The sequence below is a fragment of the Bombina bombina genome, chromosome 2 (assembly GCF_027579735.1).
Source record: "Bombina bombina isolate aBomBom1 chromosome 2, aBomBom1.pri, whole genome shotgun sequence".
In the NCBI taxonomy this organism is placed as follows: Eukaryota; Metazoa; Chordata; class Amphibia; order Anura; family Bombinatoridae; genus Bombina; species Bombina bombina.
Window position 1 is genome coordinate 904,246,004 of NC_069500.1, and position 14,073 is coordinate 904,260,076.

Here is a 14,073-nt window from a genome sequence, read left to right on the forward strand (position 1 = left end):
CAAGGGTTCCCTTCTTGGGGACTCTTATAGATTCTGTAGAAATGAAGATCTACCTGACAGAAGACAGGTTAACAAAGCTTCAAAATGCTTGCCGTGTCCTTCATTCCATTCAACACCCGTCAGTGGCTCAATGCATGGAGGTAATCGGCTTAATGGTAGCGGCAATGGACATAGTACCCTTTGCACGCCTACATCTCAGACCGCTGCAATTGTGCATGCTAAGTCAGTGGAATGGGGATTACTCAGATTTGTCCCCTACTCTGAATCTGGATCAAGGGACCAGAAAATCTCTTCTATGGTGGCTTTCTCGGCCACATCTGTCCAGGGGGATGCCATTCAGCAGACCAGATTGGACAATTGTAACAACAGACGCCAGCCTACTAGGTTGGGGCGCTGTCTGGAATTCCCTGAAGGCTCAGGGTTCATGGACTCAGGAGGAGAGTCTCCTTCCAATAAACATTCTGGAATTGAGAGCAGTTCTCAATGCCCTTCTGGCTTGGCCTCAGTTAACAACTCGGGGGTTCATCAGGTTTCAGTCGGACAACATCACGACTGTAGCTTACATCAACCATCAAGGAGGGACAAGAAGCTCCCTAGCGATGATGGAAGTATCAAAGATAATTCGCTGGGCAGAGTCTCACTCTTGCCACCTGTCAGCGATCCACATTCCTGGAGTGGAGAACTGGGAGGCGGATTTCCTAAGTCGTCAGACTTTTCATCCGGGGGAGTGGGAACTTCATCCGGAGATCTTTGCCCAAATACTTCGACTTTGGGGCAAACCAGAGATGGATCTCATGGCGTCTCGCCAGAACGCCAAGCTTCCTTGTTACGGGTCCAGGGACCCGGGAGCAGTCCTGGTAGATGCTTTGACAGCACCTTGGACCTTCGGGATGGCCTATGTGTTTCCACCCTTCCCGATGCTTCCTCGATTGATTGCCAGGATCAAACAGGAGAGAGCATCGGTGATTCTGATAGCGCCTGCGTGGCCACGCAGGACCTGGTATGCAGATCTAGTGGACATGTCATCCTGTCCACCCTGGTCTCTGCCTCTGAGACAGGACCTTCTGATCCAGGGTCCCTTCAAACATCAAAATCTAATTTCTCTGAAGCTGACTGCTTGGAAATTGAACGCTTGATTTTATCAAAACGTGGTTTTTCTGAGTCAGTAATTGATACCTTAATACAGGCTAGGAAGCCTGTTACCAGAAAGATTTACCATAAAATATGGCGTAAATACTTATATTGGTGTGAGTCCAAAAGTTACTCATGGAGTAAGGTTAGGATTCCTAGGATCTTGTCTTTTCTACAAGAAGGTTTAGAAAAGGGTTTATCCGCTAGTTCCTTAAAGGGACAGATTTCAGCTCTGTCCATTCTTTTACACAAACGTCTGTCAGAGGTTCCAGACGTTCAGGCTTTTTGTCAGGCTTTGGCCAGGATTAAGCCTGTGTTTAAAACTGTTGCTCCACCATGGAGTTTGAACTTAGTTCTTAATGTTTTACAGGGTGTTCCGTTTGAACCCCTTCATTCCATTGATATCAAATTGTTATCTTGGAAAGTTCTGTTTTTAATGGCTATTTCCTCGGCTCGAAGAGTCTCTGAGTTATCTGCCTTACATTGTGATTCTCCTTATCTGATTTTTCATTCAGACAAGGTAGTTCTGCGTACTAAACCTGGGTTCTTACCTAAGGTGGTCACTAACAGGAATATCAATCAAGAGATTGTTGTTCCATCTTTGTGTCCTAATCCTTCTTCGAAGAAGGAACGTCTTCTACACAATCTAGATGTAGTCCGTGCCCTGAAATTTTATCTACAGGCAACTAAGGATTTTCGACAAACGTCTTCCCTGTTTGTCGTTTATTCTGGTCAGAGGAGAGGTCAAAAAGCTTCTGCTACCTCTCTCTCTTTTTGGCTTCGTAGCATAATACGTTTAGCTTATGAGACTGCTGGACAGCAGCCTCCTGAAAGAATTACAGCCCATTCTACTAGAACTGTGGCTTCCACTTGGGCCTTTAAGAATGAGGCTTCTGTTGAACAGATTTGCAAGGCTGCAACTTGGTCTTCTCTTCATACTTTTTCCAAATTTTACAAATTTGACACTTTTGCTTCTTCGGAGGCTGTTTTTGGGAGAAAGGTTCTTCAGGCAGTGGTTCCTTCCGTATAAAGAGCCTGCCTGTCCCTCCCGTCATCCGTGTACTTTAGCTTTGGTATTGGTATCCCAGAAGTAATGATGACCCGTGGACTGACCACACTTAACAGGAGAAAACATAATTTATGCTTACCTGATAAATTCCTTTCTCCTGTAGTGTGGTCAGTCCACGGCCCGCCCCGGTTTTTATGGCAGGTCTAAATTTTTAAATAATACTCCAGTCACCACTGCACCCTTTGGCTTCTCCTTTCTCGTTGGTTCTCGGTCGAATGACTGGGTGTGACGTAGAGGGGAGGAGCTATATAGCAGCTCTGCTGGGTGATCCTCTTGCACTTCCTGTTGGGGAGGAGTTAATATCCCAGAAGTAATGATGACCCGTGGACTGACCACACTACAGGAGAAAGGAATTTATCAGGTAAGCATAAATTATGTTTTTTTATAAACTTTAGTCACCTCTGCACCTTGTTAGTTCTTTCCCTTTCTCTTACTATACCTTCGGTCGAATGACTGGGGGGAGGAGTTAAGGGAGGAGCTATATAGCAGCTCTGCTGTGGTGCTCTTTGCCACTTCCTGTTAGCAGGAGGATTATATCCCACAAGTAAAGGATGAAACCCGTGGACTCGGTATATCGTAAAAGAAATTAATTTATCAGGTAAGCATAAATTTCCTTTTTTTGTCTGTACATAGCGTATATACAGGCGTTCCTAGGGAGTTTGAGTGTTCCTTGGGAGTAGCCAGTATTTTAATAGGTAAACATCATCTGGAACTTCTAACGCTCTGAACAGTATCCTCCAGCTTAGGTGAACTTTTTTTTTCCCTTTTTTTCACATACCTGTCTCTGCACCTTTTCAGTGGCAAGATTAGCAATTGTTAAAAAGAAAAAAATCAGCTGAATGTACTGAATCCATTATTTCAACTCTTACTAAACAGAAAGGAAACATGCTTTAAAAATATGTTCCCTCCACACTGCCGAGATCTGCGTTCACTGGAGCTGAACGACGAAATGCTGGCGAGATTAAAATAAGCATTTCTCAAGTATTTGAAGATCCAAACATAGTACCAGAGCCCCAATGAGTATTTGAGGTGCTTTAAACTTAAAAGTAACACCACACACACATGCTGCTGACTTGACCAGTTTTAAGGTAGCTGTACTTGGTACAGTTGTAAGCTCTCAAAATGAAGAAAATAAAAATGTATCCACCCTTAGCCCTAGGATGCAGCAATACAGGACTTCACTTCATATGAGGAGTTTGTGAGGTACAAACTTACATTTTATGCTTGGAGCAAAACATTACACCAGATGGTTTATAATGAAAGTAGAAATATGCAACTCTCATCTAAATCTAATCTTGTGGAGGTGCTGAGGTTTTGTCCACCTTTCAATTTTTCTGTCATTTTCCCCCCACAAAAAACGTGTTTTATGGCCCATAAGTTTAAATTTCTGAAAGGTTTATGCCTGGTATTATAATTTGGTCAGCAAAACATCTAGAATATTAATTTACAGCAATACCTGCAAGACTTTTCCTAACTTTAGTGTTTTTTGTTTTGTTGAGGATTTGGATAATCCAGGGACTGATAAACTTGATAGGAACCAGAAAACTGTACTTAATACATAAATAATAGGCAAAGGTGGAAAAAATGAACTATGGTTTAGTGGTCAAAAATGTACTAGTCGACTCAATGCTAGATATAGGAAAACGCCCACATTCTTCCTTCTGTGCTGGAATTTCTTATAGGGATACTAAACCCAATTTTTTTTCTTTCATGGTTAAGCTAATAAATGCTATTTTAAGAAACTTTATTTACTCCCATTATCAAGTTTTCTTCGTTCTCTTGCTATCTTTATTTGAAAAAAAGCAAAAATATAAGCTTAAGAGAAGGCCCATTTTTGGTTCAGCACTTGCTAATTGGTGTGCTACATTTAGCCACCAATTAGAAAGCGCTACCCAGGTACTGAACCAAAAATGGGCCGTCTTAAGCTTACGTTCCTGACTTTTAAAATAAAGATAGCAAGAGAACAAAGAAAAATTGATAATAGGAGTAAATTATTAAGTTGCTTAAAATTGCATGCTCTATCTGAATCATGAAAGAAAAAAAAATAGGTTTAGTATCCCTTCAAAAGCCTGAGATGATTGGAAATCTTTAGCCCTGAGTATTTATATACTGTCTGTATTACTATTATTATCATTTAAAAGGGAAAAAAATGATTAGACATTCTGAAGTGATCCCCAGTCCAAACAAAGCTATTTTATTTATTTAAATTTTTTTTTTTTTAATTTTATTTATTGGGGGAAGGGAAAGCCAAATGATGCAACAGTTTTGTCTTAAAGGGACATATAGCCAAAATTCTTTCATGATATTTTAAACAACTTTTGATTTTACTTTGCGTTGAATACATCCTAGTGAGCCAATGGCAAGAGGCATCTATGTGCAGCTACCAGTCAGCTGCTAGCTCCCAGTAGTGCATTGCTGCTCCTGATCCTACCTAGGTATTCTTTTCAACAAATGATACCAAGAGAATAAAGAAAATTATATAATAGACGTAAACTGGAAAATTATTGAAAATTGCATGCTGTATCTGAATCCTGAAAAAATAAAACTTGAGTTTCGTGTTCCTTAAACGAAAGGATATTCTCATGGACAGAGTAAAAATGTTCCTTTAGCCTACTGTGTCACTTGGGAAGCTACATAAAAGGAAATATTTTCTGTAGAACGTTGGGTTAAAATGACTATGGGTAAGCGAATCAGCTGATTTGTCTGGTGATTAGCTGCTGATTAGGTTTACAGAGTTTTAGAATCTTTTACATTCAATGTAAAGAAGTGCATTACATGCTGCAGAGTAACAGGCACACTTAAGATTTTATTTAATTAGTTTGTCTGAGTGTCTAAATCTGGATTAATCCTATGGAAGGAACTAAAATGGAAAATTGTGGTAAGATTATTATTTTATTTTTTTATAAATAATATAAATGCTAATCTAGTTTTGATGTCGTCGTCCCCCCTCCCCATATACTTTATTTAGCATTTCCAGTACACTAAGGACATTTTTTTTTTTCCAAATGGAAATCCTATACTGAGAGAGAGAAAAACAAAAATGGTATTATATTTATTATACCGGCTGCATTTTCAGGTATATTTGTGCTTTGAAACCACAGTCTATTGAAATGGGTCGAGCTTGCAGGTAAAATGAGATCTCATTATGTTATCACTTTGTGTACACACACTTGCTTCCTTATCTTGTGTATGTTTGTAAACCAAACCCCAATACTTAGAGAGACCATGGAAAATGTTGATTTTATTAGTTATCTCTTCTATCCCCCACTGGGAGTGTATTTTCTTCTGCTGGTTGTGTTTAAATTTAGTATTAAGCATCAGAGGGGTTACTTCATAAGGTTTGTAGTATGATCCTTAGAAAATATGTTTTACTCATGTTGATTCCTGCAGTTGTATATGAATATATGGCAGTCTATTCTAATTAAGCTTTATAGTAGCAGGTTTATTTCTTATGCCAGAAACAAGTGGATGCAATCTTCAGTAAATGGCTGTTTTTCCTATGTTATAGATATTAAAGCATTCACCACAGGTTTATGTAACTGCTATTGAAGCAATTAGTATAAATCAATTAGTATACATTTAAAGGGTTCTATAGCTATTTGGTGCTGCCAGGACGTGCAGTGTACAGAGCTGTTGGGAAAAAAAGATATCTTTATATGTCAGGAACATTAAAGAAAACCTAAAGATGCACTTCTCATTATTATATATTTTTTATTTTGTCGTTTTATACAGCTTTAATCAGCCTTTCTTTTGGGGGAGCAATCGGTCTGATGTTCCTAATGCTTGGATGTGCTTTGCCGCAATACAAGTAAGATTTTAAGATAAAGTTATACTTTATTGTAGCTTATTCCTCTTTATGCAGTTGTACATTTTCTTGAGCGTAAAATTTGAGTTTACATTTTTTTTACTACTAAAGTGTATTGAAGATTTTCTTGCACGAATGCAACTATGATATTAAAGGGACATTAAACCGAATTTTTTTTTTCATGATTCAGATAGAACATACAATTTTAATGAACTTTCCAATTTACTTTTATTATCACATTTTCTTAGTTTTCTTGTTATCCTTTGTTGAAAAGCAGGGAGGTAATCTCAGGAGCATGCATGTGTCTGCAGCAGTTTTGCTACAATGTTATACATTAGCAAGATCACTAGATGGCAGCACTATTTCCTGTCATGTTGTGCTTCAGGCATGTGCATGCTACCTATCTAGATATCTCTTCAACAAAGAATAACTTGAGAACTACGCACATTTGATAAAAGAAGTCAATTGGAAGCTTTTTAAAATTGTATTCTCTATCTTAATCATGGAAGAACATTTTTGGGGTTTCATGTCTATTTAAAGGAACCTAATCTATGTACTACAACAATGTTGCCGTCCTCTTTAAAGTAAAATGACAGTGAATGTATGGGTTTCAAGAGCTGCATACTTTATTAAACAACATTGTAAACCAATTAAACAATTACCTGCACGCAAAAGAAACCCAGTCTAGTGACCAGATTTAAAATATATATATATAGGAGACATGCACAGTGTTAAAATATTAACTTTAAAGGGACGTACCCAAGAAAAAATTATTTCATGATTCAGATAGAACATACAATTTTAAACAACTTTCCAATTTATTTCTATTATCACATTTTCTTTGTTTTCTTATTATCCCATGTTGAAAAGCAGGAATATAAGTTCAGGAGTGTGCACATGTGTGCAGCACTATGTGGCAGAAGTTTTACAACAATTTTATTTATTAGTAAGAGCACTAGATGGCAATACTATTTCCTACAAATTTGATAACAGAAGTAAATTGTATTTCTTTCCTAAGATATTGTGAGTCCACAACGTCATCATTTACTGTTGGGAATATCACTCCTGGCCAGCAGGAGGAGGAAAAGAGCACCACAGCCAAGCTGTTAAGTATCACTCCCTTCCCACAAACCACAGTCATTCTCTTTGCCTTGGTGCATGGAGGAGGTGATGTTTTGGTATCTGAAGAAAATTGGATTTGCCTTCGCTTCAAGCAAGATTTTAGCTAATTTTGAAAGCCATAGTAGGTTTACTCTGTTCTTACCTTTTTCAAAGAATTGGGTCTAGCCGTAGTACATGTTAATCTCTTCAGTAGGGTAGTGGTGGCTTTAAAGCAGTTAGGGACTTGTGAGGTGGGCCTCGCTGCTTTTCCTAACATTTTGATGACCTAGTATAGAAAGCCAGAGTAGGGTTACTCTGTTCTTTCTTTTTTTCCACAGGTCTCTGTGAGGAGTGGCTTCCTTTCATGCCGGGTGGGCTGTCCTTCTGCCGGACAGCTAGATGTGCAGGTAAGTGCCATTTTTTTATCTTTTGGAAAAGAGAGACTGGCAATGAAGGGTAAAGAAGGTGATGTTCTGCACTTATTTTGGGACTGTAATCCTGGGTTCAGGATTTATACAGGCAGTGAGCAGGCACTTTGATCATGTGACTCTGGAGACTGGTAATAATTCCTTGTAAGGAGTTAATATTCTTTTAGTGGCTCAGGGGTTAATTTTATTGCAAGGGTAAGACCTCTGGTGCTTAGTGTACTTTATAAGCTGTGGATCGCTAGGTTTGCAGAATATGTCCGTGCTGGAAAAACTTTTACTTATGGTTGCCTTGAGCCATCCCTGACGTATTAGGAGGCGGCTCTCCTTCACTGAGGCGTTTTTTCCGGCTAGAAGCGCGCGCTTTCACTATTGTGGTACAGCTTCTCAGCCGATCACATGACTTCTTAGTTTCGTTTCATTTCATACGGAGACCGGAGCTGTCTCGATCAGAGGAAAATACTCTTGTTGGATCGCAGAGTCAGTTCCGTTGTGCAGGAGGGGCAGGTAGCCACCTCAGCTATTTCGCTGAGGTGTTAGAGGTATTCTAGACCTGAAGTGTCTAAACAAGTTTCTCAGAGTACCGTCCTTCAAGATGGAAACTATCTGTTCCTTTAGTGCAAGAGGGTCACTTCATGATGACCATAGACCTGAAGGATGCGTATCTTCATGTTCCCATTCACAGGGATCATCACAAATTTCTAAAATTTGCTTTTCTGGACAAACACTTTGTGGCTCTTTCGTTTGGTCTTGCCACAGCTCCCAGAATTTTCTCAAAGTTTCTTGGGGCTCTCTTGGCAGTGATTCGGTCTCGGGTTATTGCAGTGGCACCCTACCTGGATGATATATTGGTTCAGACGCCATCTTTTTAACAAGCAAAATCTCACACAGAGATGATCTTGTCTTTTCTACGTTCCCACGGATGGAAGGTGAATCTAGAAAAGAGTTCCCTTGTTCCAGCTACAAGGGTAGTTTTCTTAGAGACCATAATATAGATTCCCCATCAATGAAAATATGAGAGTGCTTCAGTTATGCATGCTCAGACAATGGAACGGGGACCATGCGGATCTGTCTCAGAGGATAGATCTGGATCAGGCGACAAGAGTCTCCTTCCGTGGTGGCTTTCTCAGGAACATCTGTCTCAGGGCACATGCTTTTGGAGACCTTCCTGGGTGATTGTGACCACAGACGCCGGGCTGGGGAGCAGTCTGGGACTCGTTAAAGGTGCAGGGACTATGGTCTCGGGAGGAGTCTGCTCTCTCCATAAACATCTTGGAGTTGAGAGCAATTTTCAATGCTCTGATGGCTTGGCCTCAGTTGTCCTTAGCCCGGTTTATCTGGTTCCAGTCAGACAACATAACCTCAGTGACTTACATCAACCACCAGGGAGGAACTCCTGAGTTTCTTAGCCATGGAGGTGGCTCGGATTATTCAGTGGGCGGAAGCTCACAATTGCTGTCTATTTGCCATCCACATTCCAGGAGTGGACAACTGGGAAGCGGATTTCCTGAGCAGACAGACTTTTCATCCTGGGGAGTGGGCACTCCATCCGGAGGTTTTCTCCTGCTTAACCCTCAAATGGGGGGGGGGGGGGTGCCGGAGCTGTTTCTGATGGGGTTTTGGCCGAACGCCAAGCTTCCAAGGTACGGTTCAAGGTCAAGAGATCCATAGGCCACTCTGATAGATGCTCTGGCGGTTCCTTGGGATTTCATTCTTGCATACCTATTTCCTCTGTTTACTCTCCTCCCACAAGTCATTGTGCTTGTATCAAGCAGGAGAGAGCATTGGAAATTCTAATAGCCCCTGTGTGGCCTCGCAGGATCTGGTATGCAGAACTAGCGGAGATGTCGTCTCTCCCGCATTAGACACTGCCTCTGAGGAAGGACCTTCTAATTCAGGGTCCCTTCCTTCACCCGAATCTCATTTCTCTGAAGCTGACTGCTTGGAGTTTGAATGCTTAGTTCTGTCTAAGGTGTCAATTTATCAAGCTCCGTACGGAGCTTGATGCTCCTTGTTTCCGGTGAGCCTTCAGGCTCGCCGGAAACAGAAGTTATGAAGCAGCGGTCTAAAGACCGCTGCTCCATAACCTCTCTGCCTGCTCTGAGGCAGCAGACAGAAATCAACCCGATCGAATATGATCGGGTTGATTGACACCCCCTGCTAGCGGCCGATTGGCCATGAATCTGCAGGGGGCGGTATTGCACCAGCAGTTCACAAGAACTGCTGATGCAATGATAAATGCCAACAGCGTATGCTGTCAGCATTTATCAATGTGCAGCGGACATGATACGCTACATCGTATCATGTCCGCTCGCACTATAATAAATTGACCCCCTTGAGTCGGTCATTGAGACCATGATTCAGGTTCGCAAGCCTGTTATTAGAAAGATTTACCATAAGATATGGCGTAAATATCTTTATTGGTGTAAATCCAATGGCTACTCTTAGAGTAGGGTAAGGATTCCTAGGATTTTGTCCTTTCTCCAGGAAGGTCTCGAGAAGGGTTTGTCAGTCAGTACTCTGAAGGGTCAGATTTCTGCATTATCTATTTTGTTACACAAACGTCTGACAGATTTGCCAGCTGTTCAAGCCTTTGTTCAGGCTGTGGTCAGAATCAGGCCCATGTTTAAACCTGTTGTTCCTCCTTGAAACCTTAACCTTGTTCTTAAAGTTTTGCAGCAGGCTCCGTTTGAGCCATTGCATTCCATAGATATTAAGTTATCTTGGAAGGTTTTGTTTTTTATTGATATCTCTTCTGCTCTGAGTGTCTTGGAACTCTCGACTTTGAAGTGTGATTTGCCTTATCTTAGCTTTCATGCTGATAAGGCGGTTCATCATACTAAGTTGGGTTTCCTTCCTAAAGTGGTTTCGGATAGAAATATTATTGAGGAAATTGTTGTTCCTTCGCTATGTCCTAATCCTCCTCCTCATAAGGAACGTTTGTTGCACAACTTGGACGTTGTGCGTGCTTCAAAATTTTATCTACAGACGACTAAGGATTTTTTTGTTTGTTTCTTTGGGAAACGTAGAGGTCAGAAAGCTACTGCTACTTCTCTTTCTCTCTGGTTGAGAAGTATAATTAGTTTTTCTTATGAAACCTCCTGAGAGAATTACAGCTCATTCCACGAGAGCCGTCTCCTCTTCTTGGGCTTTTAAAAATGAAGCTTTTGTGGAACAGATTTGCAAGGCTGCAACTTGGTCCTCTGCATACTTTTTACAAGTTTTACAAATTTGATACTTTTGCCTCGGCTGAGGCTTTTTTTGGGAGAAAGGTTCTTAAAGTTGGTGGTACCTTCTGTTTAGGTCTACCTGTCTTGTCCCTCCCTAGTAATCTGTGTCCTCTAGCTTGGGTATTGGTTCCCAACAGTAAATGATGATGTCGTGGACTCACCATATCTTAGGAAAGAAAACAAAATGTATGCTTACCTGATAAATTTATTTCTGGATATGGCGAGTCCACAACCCCACCCTTTATTTTATAAACCTCAGGCACCTCTACACCTTGTTGCTCCTTTTTCTCCATTTCCCTTAGGTCGAATGACTGGGGTTTGTGGAAAGGGGAGTGATCCTTAAAGGGACAGTCTACACCAGAATGTTTATTGTTTTAAAAGATAGATAATCCCTTTATTACCCATTCCCCAGTTTTGCATAACCAACACAGTTATATTAATATACTTTTAACCTCTGTGATTATCTTGCATCTAAGCCTCTGCAAACTACCCCTTTATTTCAGTTCTTTTGACAGACTTGCAGTTTAGCCAATCAGTGCCTGATCCCAGATAACTTCACGTGCACGAGCACAGTGTTATCTATATGAAATACATGAACTAATGCCCTCTAGTGGTGAAAAACTGTTAAAATGCATTCTGAAAAGAGGTGGCCCTCAAGGTCTAAGAAATTAGCATATGAACCTCCTAGGTTAAGCTTTCAACTAAGAATACCAAGAGAACAAAGCAAAATTGGTGATAAAAGTAAATTGGAAAATTGTTTAAAATTACATGCTCTATCTAAATCATGAAAGTTTATTTTGGCCTAGACTGTCCCTTTAACAGCGCGGCTGTGGTGCTCTTTGCCGCCTCCTGCTGGCCAGGAGTGATATACCCAACAGTAAATGATGACGTTGTGGACTCATCATATCCGGAAATAAATAAATTTATCAGGGAAGTATGTTTTTATTTTATTTTTAAATTGTATTATATATCTGAATTATGAAAGAATTTTTTTTGGGTTTCATGCTTCTTTAAACTTTTTACATTTCTTCCATTTCCCTGCCCACATTACAACTATAGCAAATCAGACTCGTGTATATATATGTGTATGTATGTATATATATATATATATATATATGTGTGTATGTGTATATATGTATGTATGTATGTATATATATATATATATATATATATATATATATATATATAACAACAATGGAGTTCCACTAAAATTCAACACCCCTGCAAATGCTGTAGCTGTTCATATGAATGAGACTGTCAGTGCGCTTTCAAATATGGGTTTCCCCTTGTATGCACTGTTCAATGACTGGCTAGGCGTTAATGCACTCCCTCTTAGTCCATCACTATGTGATCTCTCAGTGTCCCATGTTATCCCAGAGTCACCGTTCAGATAAATCACATATAAAAGTCTCGTAGATAACACACATACGATGCACACCAAGTATTTGAACAAAGAAGTGGGAGTTAGCATCTATTTGTCAGACGCAAACTACAGGAAAACTGCACCTCCTAGTGTGATCTCTTGGACGTGTATGTCTCTTCGCGGGATCCACAGACTTGGGGCACACTCGTAGCGTGCTGTGCAGAGGACGGTATATTCCAACCCTTCCCTTTTCTCTCTCTCACTCCATAGGCCGCAGCGCGTCGTGGATTCAACCGCTAGGGAAATCCGGATCGGGGGTGTGTCACTTCACTAGCCAATCGCCAACCTTCTTCCTTTGTCAGTGTGTATAGGCCCATTTTTAGAACAGCCAGGGAGCCCAGTCAGCTTGGCGAGTCCTGGTAAATAGATATTAGAATATGAACCGGGGCATTTAACTCCTTAAGGACTGGGCAATTCAGACAAAAACTTTTTTTCTATCAAAACTATATATATATTTTTTTATTATTATTATTATTATTTTTTAATAAACAACCCAAAGTATTAATCTAGGCCCATTTTGGTATATTTCACCGCCAAATGCGATCAAATTAAAAAAAAAAGTGTGTTCACTTTCTTCTATAAAGGTAAGACGAGTCCACTGATTCATCCTTACTTGTGGGATATTATCCTTCCTAACAGGAAGTGGCAAAGAGCACCACAGCAGAGCTGTCTATATAGCTCCTCCCTTAGCTCCACCCCCCAGTCATTCTCTTTGCCTACTCTAAGTACTAGGAAGAGTAAAGTGAAAGAGGTGATAAAATATTAGTTTTTAATTTCTTCAAGCAAGAGTTTGTTATTTTAAATGGTACCGGTGTGTACTATTTACTCTCAGGCAGCAGATGGATGAAGACTGCTGCCTGGAGGATGATGATCTTAGCATTTGTAACTAAGGTCCATTGCTGTTCCCACAAAGGCTGAGGAGTACAGGAAACTTCAGTGTGAGGAACGTTTTCATGCTATGCAGCAGTGAGGTATGTTCAGTCATATTTTTCTGGAGAGACTGTGTATTTCATAAAGGCTGACATTATACCCAGGAGGGTAAGGGTAAGCAGTAATCCTAGAGATAAAAGAAGGGCATTACTTAGCTTGCATATGGGGCCAATTCTAATATGGTTGACACTGAATTAGCAAATGTTGGGAGTGCTTTAACGTTTTTGTGGGCAATAACGTTTTTGGGCAACCTTTATTGAGGGTACACATGGCTTAACTTTTGGGTCTCAGAACCCACATGGCTAGTTATAACCGCTCTGGTGCGGTTCTTTAAGGCTGAGGAGACATCGAGTGAGATGGGCGGGGTCTATTTTCGCGCCTCAGATGCGCAGTTAATTTCAGCAGCAAGCAGCAATCTCTCACTCTTGAGGGCCCTGCTGTATGTTTTGGGCCAAATCAAGGATTTTACCCCACATTTTCGATCTCTGAGGGCAGGTAGGGCTACAGCAGGGCTGTTGCAAGGTGCTAGGAGTGTTTTTTCCCGGATCTGGGCCTATTTTCGCATATTAAGGGTAAAAAAAAATTTGTGGCGCAATCTTAACTATCTATATTGTGTCTACATACAAAATTTTGAAAAATTTGGTGCATGTTTAGGCTGTTTTGCAGTACCGTTTTTTAAGATTGTTATTTTTTTCATGCTTGTTTGTAGTCATTACTAGCCTGTTCAACATGTCTGACATTGAGGAAAGTCAATGTTCAATATGTTTAGAAGCCATTGTGGAACCTCCACTTAGAATTTGTCCCTCATGCACTGAAAGGTCAATAAATTGTAAAGAACATATTTTAGCTACTAAAAGTTTGTCGCAGGATGATTCTCAGTAAGAAGAGAATCAGGTTTTGCCATCTAATTCTCCCCAAGTGTCACAACCGTTAACACCCGCACAAGCGACGCCAAGTTC

The 14,073-nt window shown here is 40.5% G+C and overlaps 1 protein-coding gene across 1 annotated transcript in view; it reads left to right on the forward strand.

The window, feature by feature from the left end:
- Nucleotides 1-14,073, forward strand: part of LOC128649811 (leptin receptor overlapping transcript-like 1) — a 57,393-nt gene that overhangs the window by 21,149 nt on the left and 22,171 nt on the right. The window contains exon 2 of the mRNA XM_053703287.1: nucleotides 5,933-6,008. Within this exon, the coding sequence (XP_053559262.1) occupies nucleotides 5,933-6,008 (76 nt within the window). The remainder of the gene's footprint in view (nucleotides 1-5,932; nucleotides 6,009-14,073) is intronic.